At 49.8% G+C, this 20,092-nt stretch overlaps 1 protein-coding gene across 1 annotated transcript in view; it reads right to left on the reverse strand.

Moving 5' to 3' along the window:
- The window catches only part of PREX1 (phosphatidylinositol-3,4,5-trisphosphate dependent Rac exchange factor 1), a 203,710-nt gene that overhangs the window by 59,663 nt on the left and 123,955 nt on the right, over nucleotides 1-20,092 (reverse strand). The window contains exons 7-10 of the mRNA XM_054466932.2: nucleotides 16,648-16,781; nucleotides 8,588-8,706; nucleotides 6,868-7,017; nucleotides 4,593-4,740 (exon numbers count right to left, since the gene is read on the reverse strand). Coding sequence (XP_054322907.1) covers nucleotides 4,593-4,740; nucleotides 6,868-7,017; nucleotides 8,588-8,706; nucleotides 16,648-16,781 — 551 coding nt within the window. The remainder of the gene's footprint in view (nucleotides 1-4,592; nucleotides 4,741-6,867; nucleotides 7,018-8,587; nucleotides 8,707-16,647; nucleotides 16,782-20,092) is intronic.

The raw sequence follows: 20,092 nt of genomic DNA on the forward strand, positions 1-20,092 counted from the left end.
CTTCCTGCCTGCCTCCTAGAATCATTCACCCACTAAACATCTACTTAGCCTACCATGGGCCACGGCCAGGGCGAGACACAGGGAATACACTGCAGTCTTCCTAAGAAAGCCGCCTGAGCTCAGGCCCAAGGTACCACTTATGACCCAACGCAAGAATCCCTTTTTCTTGCCTGATTCCTCCATGGGCCATGGGCTCCAAGAGGGTAGGGACTGGGGGGTACCCAGTGGAATACCCATCCCTGTGACTCCACGGCTCGGGGATGCCTCCTGGAGATGACAATGTTGGACAAATCCTTACCGACCCTCTCGTGCACACTAACACCCTGCACCTGTGCATACAGGTGGCCAAGACACCAAGGCCCCTTCTACCTTGGAGCTTTCCCTCTGGCAGACGTCCATAACTGAACGGCATCTAATCTCTGCCAAGGATGAAACCCAAGGCCTTCTTCTTCCAGGAAGCTTTTCCTGACGGCCCCTGCCAGACACGCCTCGTCATACCTGGTCACCCTGAGCTGCAACAGCTCCACCAGTGCCCTCGATCTGGGCCAGGGTGATGAGTGACATCCTCATCTCATTCCGCTACCGAGACTCCTCCAGTGGCTTCCCAGAGCACCAAGATGGAAATGCGAGCTGCTTGCCAAGGCCCTGCCTGAGGTGACCCACTTTAACTGTTGAGGCCACATCTCCTGTCCCTCCGACCACTCACGGCTCCAGCCACAATGGCCTCCTGCTGTTCCACCATCACTCAAAGCTCACTCCAGCCTCAGGGCTTTCGCACCTACTGCTTCCTAAGCCAGGAATGCTGTTCCCCACACCCTCTCATGGCTGGCTCTTGCTTGTCTTTCAGATCGTGGTTAAATGTCACTTCCCCGGAGAGGTCCTGACTGCCCACCCTGCTGAACCAGCCCCATTGCCTCTTGTCCTGACTTCACCCTAAGTATTTCCTTAGCACATTCATCAAGTTGCTGAAATTCCCTTCTTTCTATCTGTCTCCTTTTCTGTTGTCTGATTTCCCCCACTGGATGCTTACCTCTATGAGGGCAGGGACTTCATCTGTCCTATTCCCGACTGGCACATAGCGGGGACTCGGTAACACTGAGTGGGTGAATGAATGAGTGAATCTGTTTTATCTCCCCTACTAATCTGAGGATGCCAGAGGGCACAGGCCATGCTCCTCCCAGGACACCCTCCACATTAATACACAGATTTTATTCCTTGCTTTTTAAATGTGGCATCTAAGAGTTTTTTCTCTGAGTAGGGCAGAAAAAGGCCCCTCCTTCATACACTCATCATGCACAGCCAGTACGATTCCGACGAATCTCACCAGCACTGTGCTGCACACGTCACGTGTGTTCTCTCGCTGTATCCTCCGACAGTCCTCAGAGGCACATTTTATTATCTCCCTTTAACTGATCATTCACTGAGGCTCAGAGAGGTTAAGAAACTTCCCCAATGTCACACAGCTAGAAAGTGAGGGAACCAAGACTTGAGTCCAAATCTAACTCAAAGCCAACCCTTGAGGGTGATAAAGACAAATCAGGCCAGGTGCAGTGGCTCACGCCTGTAATCCCAGCACCTTGGGAAGCCAAGGCGAGAGGATTTGCAAGACCCCCATCTGCACAAAAAAAAATAAAAATTAGCTATAGAAGCCTGGCACAGTGGCACGCACCTGTAGTCTCAGCTACTCAGGAGGCAGGAAGATCGCTTGAGCCCAGGAGTTTGAGGCTGCAGTGAGTTATGATCACACCACTGTACTCCAGCCTGGGCAACAGAGCGAGACCCTGTCTCTAAAAACCAAAAGATAAATCAGATACTTTTTATATTCATGCAGTTCCCTAATAGTGGTGACAGATGTAGAGAGACGAACTGCTAGAGAAAAATAAAATGTGCTGAGTAGAAATAAAAATGAATAGACAGGCAAAGTACAGTGGGAGACAGCACCAGTGTGGCTTTGTGATCTTGTACAGAATCCTTCCCCTCTCTGTGCCTCAGTTTCCTCACTTTTAAAATGGGGATAGTGGCAGTGACTGTTTCACAGTGTTGTGTGGGGATTAAAAGACATGGCTGAATGCCAGTGCATGGAGCAAAGGGCTTGATCAGTATCTGGGAGGCTACCAAGTCCTTCTTCCCCCGAGGACCAGGGACGCATCTTGGACAAGAAGATTCAGTAGCGGGACCCTGGCAGGGATAGCAGGATCACACACCCTAGGGCTGTGTGCAGAGCAAAGCCGTGCAGGGAGAAGCGTTTATCAGAATAATCTCCTGTAGAAAGGCTGGCCCTTTCGGACCTGCAGTTACAAACAAGCTGCTATCCTGGCCCCGTTTCAAATGGGCAGTAAAAGAAATCTCTCTAATCCTTCCTGAGGAGGCAGAACTCCTCGAAGTTCTGATCACAGACAGGCTGCCTCATTGGTCCAGACTGAGCAGTTTGGCAGGAGACGGGAAGGTTCTCTGGCCCCAGGGGGCCCGGAAGCAGGCCCCTCCTGAGAGAAAAACCTCCTTTCCTGTGGGATTAGGAGTTGGCTGAAAAGGCCAGCCAGGCTGCCCCGCCCCGCCCCGCCTTCCCCGCCCCGCCCCGCCTGCCCCGCCCCGCCCCGCCTGCCCCAGCCAGCAGGACTCCAGGGCCCAAACTCTCCTCTCCATGGAAGCTCAGAGCTGGAGTTCCTGATCCTTGAGGGCAACAGGGCACCAAGGCCCTTGAGGGCAACAGGGCAATAGAGTCCACAGCACCCCGCAGGTCTGAACCCTTCTACCTGCTGCCTCTCCACCACAAGCCTCAGGCCATGAGTGCCAGCTGTCCCCAAGTCCACATTAAGCCTCTGTGGCCTGCCCAACATCCATACTCACCCTGAATGTCTATCAGCATTTCAACCTCCACTGGGCTCCTGCTCCTTCCCAGGGACCTGCCTCCCTGCCTCTTCCTCCCCTTGGCTTCTAGAGGAGTGCCACCTTCTCACCAGCAGCTCCACTCAGAGGTCTCTGCCCCCTCCTCCTTCTAATGCCATCATCGGGCCCCAGGACCCAGGCCTGCCTCTTCTCTCCCTTCAGGTTCTCCTGCGCAGTTCAGGCCATCTCATGGCTTTAAAGACCATTTAACGCCATCTCCCATGTGTAGGTACCCAATGCAGACCTTTCTCCCCAAGTCAAGATTTTGCATCCAACCAACAAGCCCACATCTCCATCTGGGTGTCTACCAGCCTGACGTAACCCATCCACAACTGCACTCGTGGGCTTCCCACTGCCCTCTGCAGCCTGCTCCTCCCGCCATCTTCTCCTTCTCAAAGGAGCAAATCCAGCTTTCCAGCACCTTGCAGTCCTGAACTGCCTTTACTTTTCTACCCCATCAGCAAATGCTGTTGCCTTCCAAGTTATCCAGAACACAGCCACTGCTCCCCGTCTCCACAAGGACCATCCTGGCTCAAGCCTGGCCCATGCAACCTCTCACCTGGTCCACAGCACTGTGATAAAGCGGCAGCTTTTACCCTAGGCCTCTGCAAAGGCTTTAGGGAAGTGGAGGGAGCTTAAGTCCTTACATTCTAAATAAAGTTCCCGCACTGCCAGCACACTTCTCTCCCCAGCTGCACCACAAGCTTCATGAGGTTGCAAGCCCTTGGCACTGTCCTCTCCAGAGTGTCTAGCACATTGCAGGGCCTTAAAACAGCCTGGCCATTTTACAAGGACTGGATTTCTTCTGCCTCTCCCGTGCCCCAGCCCTCTCCCTCAGGTGACCTGAGTGTAAGAGCCAGCCTGTCACACCTGTGTTCTGATGCCTTTGAACTCCAGTTATAAAATGGGGCTGTATTTCCCAAACAGAGAAAGTGGAGGCTCTGAGCACTGAGAAGTTTATAGAAGCTTCCCTCGCCCCTCACGTGTAACTCAGGAAGAGAGGCCTCACCAGATACTCTCCCTGCCAACACCCTGACACACCCTGCCCTGGGACTGCCAGCCTCCAGAACTGTGAAGCAATACATTTCTGTTGTTTAAGCCACACCAGTTTTGTGCAACTTTGTTATGGCAGCCCCAGCCAAAAAAAATGAGGTGGGGGTGGGGGGGCCTACCTTTATTCTTCCAGCCCTTAAAACACCTTTGTAATCAATTACCTGTGCTCAATATTTCTCTGCTTGAAATGCCTAGAGTGGCTTCTCTTTTCCCAAGTTCTACAGCAGCATTTTTCAAACCGTTAGTGCTTTGTGAAACAATGTCATGGGTCTTGCCAGCATTAATTTTGAAATGAATGAAGAAGCAACTTGAATAGAATAGAAAGAACAGAAGAGAATAGAAACAGATATTTTCAGAGTGGGATCAAGCACGGTAAGCTCTGTGAAACCTCAGCTTCAATCATTTATTACATGAATGGGTGTACCAGGTCACAATGGAAAATTATGTCTGGTAGTAGGTTGAAAGACCTGATTTAGGGACCCTGCTAGCCTTCTTGATCTCTGAGGGCTGCTCCATAAGGATTCAGGTCCTTTTGTGGCTCTGCCCAGGACGGCTCCTGGGCAGGGCCAGGCTGCATGGGTAGATGGGGATGATCTGCCCCACCTCCAGCTGAGAGCCCAGGGACCCAGGGAGTTCAGAGTGAGGCTACTCACTTGCCAAGAAAGCACTTGGGGACAGTGCTCAGCTTTCTCCGGCGGTCCTTGATGAGGTTCACCTTCTTGTTCATCATCATGTGGTACAGCTTCTCCCCCTTCTCCGCAATCATGACGTAGGCATCACGCTCCATGCCCAGCTTCAGGCCTACACAGGGGCACGGTCAGCACTGGAGAGAGCACCAGACCCAGGGCAGGAGGGGGTGGGGGGAGACAAGGGGCAGGCCCACAGCTCCTGAAAGCCGGCCTGCCACCTGCCCCACCACCTGCCCCCCCCCCACCACGCCAGCAGCAGCTAGAGGGCACTGACTGTTGCTGCCCTAGGCACCTGCCAATGACACCGCAAAACAACCATTTTACAGATGGCAAAGTTGAGACCCAGAGAGGTTAAGTCCTGGGATAATAGGGGGTCATGCCTTCAACTCAGGAGTCAAGCTCTAGAGCTATGTTCTTAATCGCTTTCCTAAGCTGCCTCCCCAACCTGAGGGTGGGTTTCTAGATTCACAGGTTATCAGAAAACTTGTATCTTCATTCCAGCCCAGTGATAAAAGTCTGGTCGTTCTTCCAGCCAACACTCACAGGACCTGACCCTAATCTCTGCCCACATTTTTCTATTTTGACCCCCATCTAATTTTGACAACAGCAAATGCTTTTATAGCACCTACTATATGCCAGTACGCCACATGAGAAACCCATAATAATAAGGTGCCATAATTATCCCCATTTTACAGATGAAGAAACTGAGGTCCAGAGAAGTTCAGTTCTCTGCCCAAGGTTGCCCATTTGGAAGCAGTGAAACCAGAATTTAGACCCGGGAAGTTGGTTCCAGATTCATGCTAGTGACCACCCCAGCCCTGAGGTCAGGATGTGGACAACACCCAATTCTAACAACCAAGACCCACTTGGGCCACAGCCCCACCCATGATCCCATGTGCCCAACAAAGACCACAAAGATACTGATCGGCCTCACCTAGGCCACATCCCTGAACCCCATCCCAGTCCTGACCACATACTCAGCCCTGATCAATTTCAGAGGTTACAACCCTGCCTAACCAGGCCCCCAGTTCAGTGGTTTATCTGGCCTAATATCATTTTAATAAATGTTGGTGCAATGTTTAGGATCAGAAAATGTTACCTAAAAATCCAGATGTCTAGTTTCTCTAGACAAACAATCCATGGATTTGGCCCCGCTGGGCCCATATTCCTGAGAGAGGATGGTGGCTTGTCTTGGGTGGAAGTAGGGAGAGGAGAGGAGAAGCGGATGGGTGTGACATATATGTGAAAGGCAGAGTTAAAGGGACTTGTTGATCTATTGAATTTGGGGAGCAGGCGTTGCAGGGAAGACCAGGGGTGATACTAAGAGTTTGACTCTGAGCTGTGGGGCAAAGGGAGGAGCCACTGACTGGTATGTAGAAGTCGAGGGGAAGAGCAGGTTTGGGGCAGAAGGCCAGGGGAAATGAAGAGCTATGATTTAGACACAGCAAGTGTGAGCATCTATGACACCTCCAAGTGGCAATTTCAACTAAGCAGGATACACATTTGGAGGAAACTGAAGCCCAGTTTCCTCCTCAGTAAAACTGGGAGGTGAGGAGGATTTTTAGGGTTATATGTCAGATTTTGAAATGTGCTCAAATCCGAGACCTCCTGTAGCATTACAACCCTCTACAGCAGGAACCTGGATCCCCATTTATCAGATGAGATCACTGAGGACTGGAAAGCTGGAGTAACTTGCACCAAAACACACCAAATCTTCCTTTTCCCAGCCTGGTGGTCTCTGCACAAAATAGCCCCGTGCCTCCACACAGTTGTTGCAAGCCCACCCTCCGATTATATCCAGCCCCCACACTTCCTCATGTGAACTGCTTCGGGGGTGCCTGTGCCCAGAGGGACTCCTGACTGAGGTTAACATGGGCAGCTCCAATGGACCCTCCTCCCAGAATCAGATTCAGTGAATATCAAAGAAAACCTCAGGCGGAGGGCATAGGGCTATGCGCAGGAAAGGGGAGCATCTTGAGTCCTAATGCTTAAGAGTGAAGACCTTCAGCCAAGACCCTTCTTTTGGGCCTCAGTTTCCCCATTTGTCTAGTGGGCAATCTCTGAGGTACCACCAAGTTGGAATAGTCCCAGAGCTCCCTGTCCCTTCAAATATCTGCTTCTTACAGCTCTGATCCTCCTGAAAAGGACCCTATGCCCCTTCCCTAGACACAGCCCCCACTCAGAAGAAGCCACACATAGCTCAGGGATCCCAGGCGAGCCCCCCAAAGCCGCTGCTCACTCTCGCGCTGCTCCCGCTCACGGATGATGGCGTCCAGCCACTTCTGCTTCTCCTCTGCCGTCTTGGCCATGCAGACAAACCACTTGTTCTTGGCTGTGTTGTGGATCTTCCAGCCGTTGGTGACGGTATAGCCGTTGCTGTGGTAATCCGCTGGTGAGGGTAGGAGGCAAAGGTGCAGCAGAGACTCAGCCGCGTGACCTTCAACACTCCCCATTACCAAGCCCTTCCGCCCCAGCACAGGCAGGGCCCTCGCCTGGATCAGGATGGGGAGCTGGACTTCCAGCCCTTCAAACGCTCACTTCTTATCCTTTTCCAATGGGCAAGGAAGACCTTCTGCAAACAAAGACCCCTCTCAACCACTCAATGACAGGGGGCTTCATTTTAAGACCCTGCATCTAGGCACAAACACAGCAGTGACTCATAGGGAGACCCTTGCTTGGAGCCGCAAAATGCTTCCTGGGCTCCTCCCATCTCACTCAGGCACTGGAGATACTTAAAACCTTAGTGCCAGCCTGACAAGCCAAGTCAAACGTGGGACCCTTACCCAATGCTGGCTGGGATGGGACCTGGAAAACCTCTCAAACAGGTTGGCATGATCTAGGGAAGCGAAAGCCTGAATCTGAGGAGGGCTCCATGGGCTTCATGAGACTGCCAAAGGGGACTGTGGCTCAAAACCAAGCAAGAACCCCCGCTCTGGACAAGCTCAAGAGCACATACACCAGGAGAGGCTCACATGAGGCATCACAGCGTCACTGTGCATGAATGTGAGCGGTGGCAACAGGCCAAACATCCATCACCCAAAGAATGGATGAAGTGTGAAATGTTCACGTGACGGAACACTCCGCAGCAATGGAAACCAACAGGCTGCAAACAGCTACATGCAGAGACATGGATGAACCCCACTAATGTGGTGTTGAGTGAAAGCAGTTTGTTAAAAAAAAATGTAGACCATGTTTTCTGGGCGGGGAGACTAGGTGTTGCTCTGTCACCCAGGCTGGAGTGCAGTGGTGAAATCATGACTCACTGCAGCATCGACCTCCTGAGCTAAGATGATCCTCCCACCTCAGCCTCCCCAGTAGCTGGAACCACAGTTGCACGCCACCATGTCCAGCTAGTTTTTGTATTTTTTGTAGAGACAGGTTTTCTTCATGTTGCCCAGGCTGGTCTCAAATTCCTGGGCTCAAACGGTCTGCCCATCTCAACCTCTCAAAGTGCTAGGATTACAGGCATGAGCCACCACCCCCAGCCGACCATATTTTATGACCATTTAAGTAAAATGGTCATGACCATTATACGACCAGGTGGGCTGTATATACATACACATATATAATCACATATATGTAAAGCCACTTAAACATATGTAATCATGTAACCACTTACATAAGGCTCAAAAATAGAAATTTTAATTAAAATGTTTAGTCATAAATGCTTAGGAGGTAAAAATGTCTTTAAAAAGCAAGAAAATGATCATCACAAAATTCAGACAGTGGTTACTTGTAGGGGTAAGAAGGCATTGCAAGGAGGAAGGATTTGGGGTGCAGTGTTTTATTTCTTAACTTGAATGCTAACCACCCCAGATGTTCGCTTCATGCATCTATGCTCTGGGCACTTTTCTATAGGTAGATTACATCTCGTGATAAAAGAAAAAAATATATTTAAATGAAACAGAGAGAGTGCCAGGGAGCAGGCAGGGCTCAGGCAGGGCTGGGGGAGGGGCTACCTGTCCCATCTTCCACGTTCTCCACCTCCATGACTTCAGTGTTGATTCGACCCCTGAAGATGTAGAGGGAGCCATTGATGGATTTGGTCCTCTTGGTGGACTTCTTGCTCCCGGTGACCCTGAAAGACAGTAAGAAGTCAGCCTCCCCTGCACGTCACCTCCCCGATGCAACTGTTTTCAACAGCGCAAAGGGGAACACAACACCGAGGGGCACCCAGGGGACAGAGAGGAGCCCCAGGTAGGGGTCAGGAGCAGGAGTGTTTGGCTGATGCTGGGGTAACTTGAACAAGTCACTTCTCTTCCAGCCACAGCTTCCTCATCTGGAAAACAGGCGAACAGCCTTGCTGACCCCACATAGCTACTTTTCAGCTAAAAGGCGACATGGGAGACCAACAGGAGGTAACAGAAACCCATTCTTCTTGGCCAGAAAATGGGGACAGACCTACTAAGTTTCTCAAAGACAGGAACTTCCTGAAATACGACCAGAATGGAAGGAGGGCTTGGAATTGGCAGTCCATTCATTCATCCATCCATCCATCCATCCATCCATCCATCCATCATCCACCTTCCCAGGGTTCAATCATTCACTCGAGTGAATTCTATCATTCACCCACTCCTAGAGTCTAAATGTTGGTGTCCTTCCAAAATTCATGTTATATCCTAACCCCCAAGGTAATGGTATTAGGAGGCAGGGCCTTTGAGAGATGAAGAAGTCAGGGGGAAAAGGACCTCATGAATGAGATTAGGCCCTTATAAAAGAGGCCCCAGAGAGCTGGCTCGTCTCTTCCACCATGGGAGGACACAGCAAGAAGGCACCATCTATGAAGCAGAAAGCAGGCCCTCGCCAGCACCAAGTCTACCAGCACCTTTGATCTTGGAGTTCACAGCCTCCAGAATTCTACAAAATACATTTCTGTTGTTTACTTTATTTTATTTTATTTTATTTCTTATTTTTTTATTTTTTTGAGATGGAGTTTCGCTCTGACGCCCAGGCTGGAGTGCAGTGGCGTGATCTCAGCTCACTGCAACCTCCGCCTGCCGGGTTACAAGCGATTATCCTGCTACAGCCTCCCAAGTAGCTGGGACTACAGGCATGTCTCACCATGCCCAGCTAATTTTTTGTATTTTTAGTAGAAACAGGGTTTCACTGTGTTAGCCAAGATGGTCTCAATCTCCTGACCTCGTGATCTGCCCGCCTTGGCCTCCCAAAGTGCTGAGATTACAGGTGTGAGCCACTGCGCCAGCCTTATTTTATTTATTTATTTTTTTTTGAGATAGAGTCTCATTCTGTCGCCCAGGCTGGAGTACAGTGGCACGATCTTGTCCCACTGCAACCTCCGCCTCCCGGGTTCAAGCGATTTTCCTGCCTCAGCATCTCGAGTAGCTGGGACTACAGGCATGTGCCACCACGCCCGGGTAATTTTTGTATTTTTAGTAGAGACAGGGTTTCATCATGTTGGCCAGGCTGGTCTCGAACTCCTGACCTCAAGTTATCCACCCATCTCAGCCTCCCAAAATCTTGGGATTACAGGTATGAGCCACACGCCCAACCCGAATTTCTGTTGTTTAAAACCCCCAGTTTCTGGTATTTTGTTACAGCAGCCTGAAGGGACTACAACAGTCACTTAACAAACATCTGGCCAGAGCTTCCTATGAGGAGGATACCAAGTCAGGAACCACGGGAAGTCACTCAACTGTGCATCCAGCAAGCATGTGGAGAACGCCTACTATGTGCCAGGTACCGTTTTAGGTACTGGGGCTGCACTGCTGAACAAAACGTCTCTGGGAACTCAACTTCTAACATGGGGTTGGAGGCAGGGCATAGAGACAGTCCCTAATCAAGGTAAACCATACACCAGGTCAGAGGTGCTAAATGCTCTGGTGAAGATACGGCAGAAAATGAACTTCCAGAGCTCAAAGGCCACTTGATGGTGTGCACAGGCCTCTGCTCCAGCAGGTGGGCTGTATGCTCACCAAGAGCCAGTGGGTTTGTTCCCACACCGACTTGGCTGATGTGTACTTGTTACTGTAAGTGGGTAAATGAAATACGAGGTAAGCTGAGGATTCGGGAATGTGGAAGAGACTTATCTCTCTGAAAATTAAGTTGTAAGTGATAAAGATGTGGGCTTCTGCTGTGTGTGAGATGGGAGCCACGGAGGGTTGGAGCACAGGCGGAATGGGATGGACTTCGGTTTCAAGAAACTCCCTGTGTCTGCTGGTGGAGAAGGGACTAGAACCAGAAAGGAGACCACTGCAATCAACAAGATGAGAAAGGACGAGGGTGTGTATGTGTGTGTTTGTGTGTGTATACACACACATATAAACATATACATACAGATGTGCATATATATATTTTTGTAAACTTTGTATTAAAGTATAAAATCCACACAGAAAAAAAATGCCCAAAGAAGCATTAACATGGCTCAATTAACTTTTGCAAGTGAACACACCTGTATCAACATATTTAGCTCCCCACAGGCACCCCCTTACGCCCCTTTCTCATCACTGCCCTCTTCCCCTGACAAGTGCAACCACTGTCCTGATGTCTAACCCCACAGATTTGCTTCGCCTGTTTTTGAATTTTATACAAATGAAATCACAAATGTGTACTTTTGGGTCCAGCTTCCTTCACTCAACCTCATGGCTGTGAGTTACCCATGCTGCTGGGGTGGAGTGACATGGCCAGACATCTGGCTTCTTTCCAGTGTGGTGCTGCTGTGACATTCCTGCATGTGCCTGATAAAGAACATGTGTGCGCATTTCTTTGGGTTAGATACCTGAGGAGCTGAATTACTGAGTGTAAGGAGTGTGCATGATTAGCTTTAGGAGATACTGCCAAGCTGTTTTCCAAAATAGTTGTACCAATTTTCCCATGCCCAACAGTGTAGGAACATTCCAGTTGTCCCACATCCTCTATAACTGGTATTTTATGTCTCATTTTGGCCATTATGGTACGTATACAGTAGTAGCTCATTAACATCTAATTTGTAGTTCCCTGATGAGTAAATAACCTCAAACACCAGTGTATGTTTATTGGCGATCTGGTGCCTTCTTTTGTGAAATGACTATCCCTTGTCATTTTTTGTTGAATTGTCTTTTTCTTAATTATTTATAGCAGAGGTTGGCAATTTTTTTTCTGAAAAGGGCCAAATAGTACACATTTTCAGTTTTGTAGGCCACATGGTCTCTGCTACAACTACTCAACTCTGCCCTTGCGGCATCAAAGCAGCTAAGACTGTATATAAACAAATGGGCATAGCCATGTTCCAATAAAACTTTATTGACAAAAATAGGCACAGGGCCAAGTCTGGCTACAGTAGGGCCTCTTTATATATTCTGGATGTGAATATTCTGGCCATTATACAAACTGGAAAGACCTTTTCACAGTCTGTGGCTTGTCTTTTCACTCTCCTCACAGTATTTTTTAATGAAATTCTAAATTGTAGTATAGTCTAATGAATTTAGTTCTCCTTTATAACAATACTCTTTGTCCTATTTAAGATATTTGCTTACCCCTAGATCATGAAGATATTCTCCCATGCTTTCTTGTAGAAGTGTTATTATTCTACCGTTTACATTTAAATCTATGATCCAGCTGAATTATTTTTGTGTTTGGTATGAGGTAAGGGTCAAGAATCACTTTTTCCCCTACTGGATATCAAACTGACCAAGCACCATTTATTGTATTGCATTGGTGTTTTTGTTGAAATTCAAATGACTGCTTACATGTGGGTCTACTCCTAAACTCACTATTCAATTCCATTACTCTGCGTGTCTGTTTTCATACCAATACCACGCTGTCTTAATTACTATGACCTTACAGCAGGACTTAGAATCCAGTAATAACGGTCCCCTAGCTTGACCTTCTTCGTAATTGTCTTAGCTATTTCTGTCTCTGGATTTTCTTGTAAATTTTACAGTCAGCTGATCATTTACACACACATACATACATACATACACACGTACACAAACCACCTCCTAGAGTATTTATTGGAATTGCACTGAGGTTCTGGGCAAAGTTTGATAACAGGATGGAAAGGACTTGCTGATGTAGTTGGTATGGGGATAAGGACAGCTCAAAATCAAGAAGATTCTGGCTTCAGCTCCTGAGCAAATTTCTTCTGCCTCCAGACTCAAGCAGATATCAGCTCTTCCTGAGCCTGCCAATCCTAGGATCAGAACGACACTATTGGCTTGTCTTCAGCTTGCAGACGACAGATCTTGGGACTTGTCAGCCTCCATAATCACGAGTCAACTGCTTATTATAAATCTCTTTACACACACACACACACACACACACACACCCTATTTAGTCTATCTGGAGAATCTTGACTTAATACAAATTTTGGTACCATTTACTGATAATGAGGAAGATCCAAGGGGCAAAAGTTAAGATAAAAAACAAGAGCCCTTTTAGACACAATTTAAGTGTGGGCTACGTGTGAGACACCCAAATAAAGATATATATATTTGTATTTCTTCTACTTGACCACGTACCAGGCCTTATTCTAACCACATTACGTGTGTACCTTTACATGTTTTACTCTGTAAAAACAACCCCATGAAATGAGGACTACTTTTATCCCCATATAACAGGTAGGAAAACACAGGCACAAACAGCTGACATAATTTGCTCAAGGTAGCACAGATAGTAAGCAGAGCCTCTGTGTTCTTTTTTTCTTTTTTTTTTTTTTTGAGACAGAGTCTCGCTCTGTCCCCCAGGCTGGAGTGCAGTGGCGCCACCTCAGCTCACTGCAACCTCCGCCTCCCGGGTTCAAGCAATTCTCCTACCTCAGCCTCCCGAGTAGCTGGGATTACAAGCGCGTGCCACCACACCTGGCTAATTTTTTTGTATTTTTAGTAGAGACGGGGTTTCACCATGTTAGCCAGGATGGCCTTGATCTTCTGATCTCGTGATCCACCCTCCTCGGTCTCCCAAAGTGCTGGGATTACAGGTGTGAGCCACTGCGCCCAGCCCTCTGTGTTCTTAATGGCGACACACTACTGCTGCCTCTAAGATGCTAAGCAGGGGGTTGAGATGCATGAGACTTTGCTCTTCTGGGTCCTGGTTTCCCCTTCTGGAGGATGGGAGGTGGGTTTTTAAAACACTGCCTCCCGTTTTCCACTTCTGACACCCAAGGAGCCTCTGCTTTTGAATTCGCCCAGAAGCACTGTGAGTCAGAGACCTCCCCTGACCCATGTCCTGGATGGGTGGTGCCCTGCATGACCCAGGCAAAGACAAACACAGTCAGCAGTCACCAAGCCAATCCAGGCATTGCCTGCACCCACATCAGACTCAGGCGGGGAGATCCACCCACCATTGCCCAATCTCCTGGGCCTCCCAGAGCTCAGCCCTCTGGCTCTCCATCTAGAGGCAGGAATGCTAGCCGCCTGCCAGCTTCTCTCAAGAGACACATGCGCCCTTTCCCTGCAGCCAGCCCAGCTCACTTGTGGAAGTGAGGTGGGGAATGGCCTTGAAAGAGCTCAGGGCGCCCACAAGGAAGGCCCTGGGGAGCCCACTTGGAATCCAGTATCAGAATCAGCTGCTGTCTCTGCACAGGTGAGACGGCCCCAGAGGAGGCAGAGCCTGCACCTGGAAGCCAAAGGTTGAGTAAACTCAGCTAAAAGTTGGGAGCAGGTCACAGAGGCCTAAACGGACGTTCTGTTTTCCAAACCCCAGTGTTCTGGGAAAAGTGCCTGCTCCAGACTGCTTGGGGCAGAGCGGCGGGGCAGGGCTCAGGGTGGACATTGGCAGCAGCCCTGAAACTACCCAACGAGGACTCTGAGGACAGCCCCAGAGAGACCAGAAAGGAGGCAGGGAAAGAGGAGAAGGGGGCGTTCATGAGGGGACAGCAGGACATAAGACAGACAGACCTCAAGGAGTGGGCGAGAATGAAGGAGCAAACGAGAAAGAGCCATGCTGAGCCAGCCACTGGGAGATAGCAGAAGCAGGAGGCCCAGGCCCTCACAGGAAGGGCCAAGCCCAGAACAGGGGGGAAAGGGCAATGGGGAAGGGCCTGTGGTTTCAGAGCCTCCTGTGCACCAGGTGCTGTACCTGTGCGACCACACCAGAGCCAAATTAACAACAATGGTGCTGGCAGCTACTATGCTGTGCACCCACTATGTCCCAGGCACACTCACATATCTGATCTTCAGTGGTCCTAAGAGGTACATATGATCATTCACTCTGTTTTACAGATGAGGAAACTGAGGCACAGAGAAGCAAAGTCACAGAGCTACAAAGGCGGCTAAACAGGGATCTAATGGGGGGCCTAGCTCTTAACCAAACACTACTACAAGAAGGGGCTGATCGCCTCACTTTACAGAAGAGAAAACGAAGGCTCAGAGAGGCCCACTAGAGGAGGAGGACAGTGGGAAGCCCACACATGGGCATGGAGCATCCATTACTCATCCAGTGGTAAGGTTTCTCACCACACCTTAGGAGGCCAGCACAGACAGACAAGGAAACTGAGGCTCAGAGACGGTCAGTGGCATGGCCTAGGACACAAAGCAAGTTACAGGAAAATGCTGAAAGTAGGGCCTAGGGCCTGGACCTCAGGCCTCAGCTCTAGTCTTTGCTAGACAGAGGAGTTAAGAAGCCTCTGGAACATCACTATTTTCTCCCTAAGACAAAGTAACAGCAAAGAGAATTTGAAAAGTGCTGCAGGGGTCAGCTGAGATCATCCTATACCTGCTGAACATGAAAACTTAAAGTCAGGAATCTCTCTGTGCCAATCCACCCACTCACCCATGCATCCAACCATCAGTTCCCGCCAGCTACTACAGTCATCCAACCCCCGCATCCATCTCCTAATTTCCCCTCTCTCCAATCATTCACCCATCCATCCACTCAGTAGTCCAACTGTCCCACTTTCCCTCCCAGAGCCCAACCACCTCGGCAACTATTAACCAACCACTTACCCATCCATCAACACGCCAACCAATTGGCCATCCATCCACTAATCTCCAAACCTCCGTCACCAACCCACCTTCCCAATTATATAACCACCCAGCCTTCCATCCATCTACCCATTCACTCAACACACCATACCTGAAGGCCCCAATCTACTATTCATCTAGACGCATATCTGCCAGTCTTCATATCCACTTCTCTAACTGCCTGAACATCCACACATGCCCCCAGCTTTCCATCTATTCCTCCATCCAGCCATCTCCTAAACCTCCAAGCGTTCAAACACTCATTCACTCACACACACGTCAATTCCAACATCCATCCACATTCCTTCCTTCCCTCCCTGCCTCCTTCTATCTACCATCCACTCACCTCCCAAACCTCCAGCCATCTGCACCTCATCCCGTGTGCCCACACAACCCGTCACCACACTTCCCATCACACATGCACCTGCCTCCGTCTACCTACTCAGCCAACCATCCACTTACTCCTAGACTCTACAGAGCGCAAGAAGGACCAGTGAAAGACACAAAGAAGGTGAAGAAACTATCCTGACCCTCCAAAAACTGAACAGTGAAAGAGCTTCGCTCCTCTTGAACCCTCAACTTTTAGAGCTTAGAATTACAGGATGTGGGTGTCACAAAGAACCTCCCAGTTTCCACAATCATCTAGACCTGTGCTATCCAATATGGTAGCCATGAGCCACAGGTAGCTACTGAGCACTTCAAACGTGCCCAGGACAAATTTAGGTGTTTTGTGAGTATAACACACACACCAGATTTTGAGAACTTAGTGTAAAAAAAAAAAAAAACACAACACAAAATATCTCTTTAATAATTTTTTTAAATAATAATTACATGTATAATTATAATTGAATAAAATATTCTAATATTTGGGGATCTATTAGGTTAAATAAAATGTATTATTTAAATTCATTTTACCTGTTTCTTTTTACTTTTTTAAATGTGGCTACTAGAACATTTAACATAACACGTGGCTTGCATTATATTTCTACTAGACAGCACTGATTTAGAACAAACCCCTCAACTCACAGGAAAGGGAGGCCCAGAGAGGGAAGCGACAAGCCCAAGGCATCACCCGGAGAAGGCAGCAGCCCAGACCCCATCCCAGCCTCCTGGCCACTCACCTGGATTTCCGCTTGCAGTAGACGAGAAGGTTGTCGAAGAGGAAGAAGGCCCTTTCCTGGATGTTGCCCGCAGAGATCTTTAACAAAGTCCCTTGCAGGAGGAGCTGAGTGCAGATGTCTGTGAGGTTGGAACCCTGGGAGAGCAATGAGGATGCAGTGAACGAGCCAACCCAGGAACATCCCCTTCCTTTCCCAGAGACAGAACCTACTACCACCTCCTGCCACAGGCCAAAAACTCACCGGCAAGTCTGTTAACGGACAGAAAATCAACACAACGTGATGAGCGGCTTCTATCTGCTGAGCACACCAGGAAAATCCTGGGGAGGGCACACTGATGTGACCGCATGTCCCTTTTACAGGAGAGGGACTTGGGGCTCAGGGAGGAGTGACTCACCCAGCTCATACAGCTCATAGTAGGTCCTAGTCAGCATCTGGGTATGTTTTGGTTCAGTTTTTGTTTTTTGGGGTTTTTTTTTTTTGAAACGGAGTTTTGCTCTTATTGCCCAGGCTGGAGTGCAATGGCGCGATCTCAGCTCACTGCAACCTCCGCCGCTTGGGTTCAAGGGATTCTTCCTGCCTCAGCCTCCCGAGTAGCTGGGATTACAGGCATGCGCCACCATGCCCAGCTAATTTTGTATTTTTTTAGTAGAGACAGGGTTTCACCATGTTGGTCAGGCTGGTCTTGAACTCCTGACCTCAAGTGATCCAACCACCTCGGCTTCCCAAAGTGTACGGATTACAGACATGAGCCACCACGCCTGGCCTCATCCAGTTTTTATTGTGGGTTTTTTTTTCACCTATTCCTTCCCCACTATTTATTTATGTTTTGACTTGTTACTATATCTCCCCCACCTGAATGCTCCTTCGGTAAGGACAGGGCCCGAATCAACTATGTGCCCTACGTATGCCCAGCACCCACAACACTCTCTGGCACACACTAGGTGCTCAACAAATGCAATGTGCAAACCATCGGGGGCAGGATCCTGTGGGCATTCCATCTAGCTAAGCTAAAGATGTACATGTCGATCCCAAACCTGGTCACCTATACTGAGCGGCAGGGGAAGGGGTGACAAAGACGTGCATGAAGTTCACTGAACGTCAGTGAGGTTCCAGGCAGCGTGGCTGGGAAAGGCATCAGTGAGGAGTGAGCAGACCTTGGAAGACAAAAATTAAGATAAAGAGGCTGGCCGGGTGCAGTGGTTCATGCCTGTAATCCTTTGCGAGGCTGAGGCAGGAGGATTACCTGAGGTCAGGAGTTCAAGACCAGCCTGGCCCACGGTGAAACCCCATCTCTGCAAAAATACAAAAATTAGCCAGGTATGATGGCGGGTGCCTGTAATCCCAGCTACTCGGGAGGCTGAGGCAGAGAATCGCTTGAACCCGGGAGGCAAAGGTTGCAGTGAGCTGAGATAACACCACTGAACTCCAGCCTGAGCGACAGAGCAAGACTCTGTCTAAAAAAAAAAAAAAGATAAAGAGGCTGAGGGCAGGGATGGGAAGGTCCTAGCTGGGAGGGATCCTTAGAGCCTGGGATTACACAGAGGACCCAGGCAAGGGCAGAGAGATCCCAAAGTCCAAAGAGAGAAGAAAAGAGACCTTGGTGGGTACAGAATGCCAAATGAGGCAGCCCCTCCGCTGTCCCTCAATCCACGTCCCTCTTCTGTCATTTTGGGGAATGGAGTCTTCCCTGGTACTTGGCTGCCCAGCCACAGACTACATCTCCCAGCCCCCCTTGTGCCAGGTGTGGTCACATGACTAAGTTATCACCAATGTGCCTCGCTGCCAGGGCACATCCGTGAAAGAAAATGGCTTTCCTCCCTTTCCTCTTTCCACAGGCTGGGGTGGTGGGATACACTGCAGCAGATGGTGGGGCAAGGAGCTGGAGGGAACCTGGGTCCTGGCAGAGCAAAGCTGCCCACCCCAGCCTGACTGGCCGCCTCTGCACTGCTAATGAGAACAGCGTTGCAACGCTAATGAGCCACCTCCCTGAGGCCGCTGCATCGCTTCCTTACAGCAGTCAACCGCAGACTTTAATTAATACAATAAGGTACAAACAACAGGGTGCCATGGACATTTAGGCCCAAGGAATATTATGCAAAAGCAGTGTTTTAAGGGAGTTTCATGTGACAGACCGGCAGATTACAATGAACAAAGAGACAAGAAGTGATGTTGTCCCTGCCTGGAAATGAACTTGGGGAGGAGAGAGGGAGAATTACTCACAAAATCTCCTTCCCCAAACAGTCAACACCCAGAACCAACATGGAGTTCCCACCCCACTGGGACCTGCTGACTGAATTCTTTCTGAGACCCAGTAAGGAGAACTGGTTCCGGCAGCTGAGAAGCCAGGCTGTCTGCTAACGGCCTACAAGGGGCTCTCTCGCTGCTGTTAGGGCTGGTCTGCTCTGTGTCCGTGGTCCAGTTGGGTACAACAAACCCATTCACTCAACAGTGCCAGAGACCCCTCTGGAGACTGGGAAAGCAGCTTCCTTGTGGCTGAGAGCTGTGCAGCCGGGACAGGAGCCTGCACTCGTTATCACACATCACGGCCTTCGGCTTGGCTGGGGGCCAGGTGGGCATGGATGCTTGCATGCCCACAGGCAGATCTCAGCTTTCCAGTGAGGTAGCAGCCTGCTGCACCAAGACTCAGGGCTGTCATGAGGAAGAGCCCCTGGGACCCCCAGCATCCTCGCAAACAGGGTGACAGGGACTCCCTGGGGCTTCATCATGGCCCATGGGCAGCACACGGCAGACACCAGTTCAGCAGTCCCTGGAGTCCACGTGCCTCCCCTTTCTTTCGCCTTGGCTCCCTTATACCCACCCACCAGCTCTTCCAGGCTCCAAAGGGAAAGTTGAAGAAGAATCTGGTACCTGGCCCAGCTGCCAAGCCCCAAGGTCACACAGCCCTAGAACCCTGCTGCCAAGTCCGTCTCAGGGGACCTAAGAGAAGAAGTCCACCAGCCTGGGAAGCTGCCTCTCCAGCCTTGGCCAAGCACCACCTGGCAAACTGCAGCTGAAATGCCGAGCACACTACAGGGGGATACCCCCTCCACCCCAGCCCTGCTGAGAAGCCCAGCCGCACTCTTGATCTCCCTGAAATCCTTGAATCCAGGTCAAGGGTGGTACTAGGGGTTGGATGCACAGGGAAAAGGCTGAGCACCAAGAGATGTGGACTAGTCAGGACTAGAGACCTCCTTCCTTCCAGACATGCACACTCAACCACGCTGGAGATGAAAAACCTTATACACTCAAAGCCAATACATGCATAGGGGCGGCCACATGCCACACGCTGTTCTAAATATCTTGTACAAACTCAGCTAATCCTCAGGACAATTCTCATTTTACACATGAGGAAACCGAGGCACAGCGTGGTGAAGTGACTTGTTCATGGTCACACAGGCGGTAAGGCAGTGAGGTGGAACTTGAACCCAGACAAGCAGCCTCCAGT

Source organism: Pongo pygmaeus, chromosome 21 (assembly GCF_028885625.2).
Source record: "Pongo pygmaeus isolate AG05252 chromosome 21, NHGRI_mPonPyg2-v2.0_pri, whole genome shotgun sequence".
Classification (NCBI taxonomy): domain Eukaryota; kingdom Metazoa; phylum Chordata; class Mammalia; order Primates; family Hominidae; genus Pongo; species Pongo pygmaeus.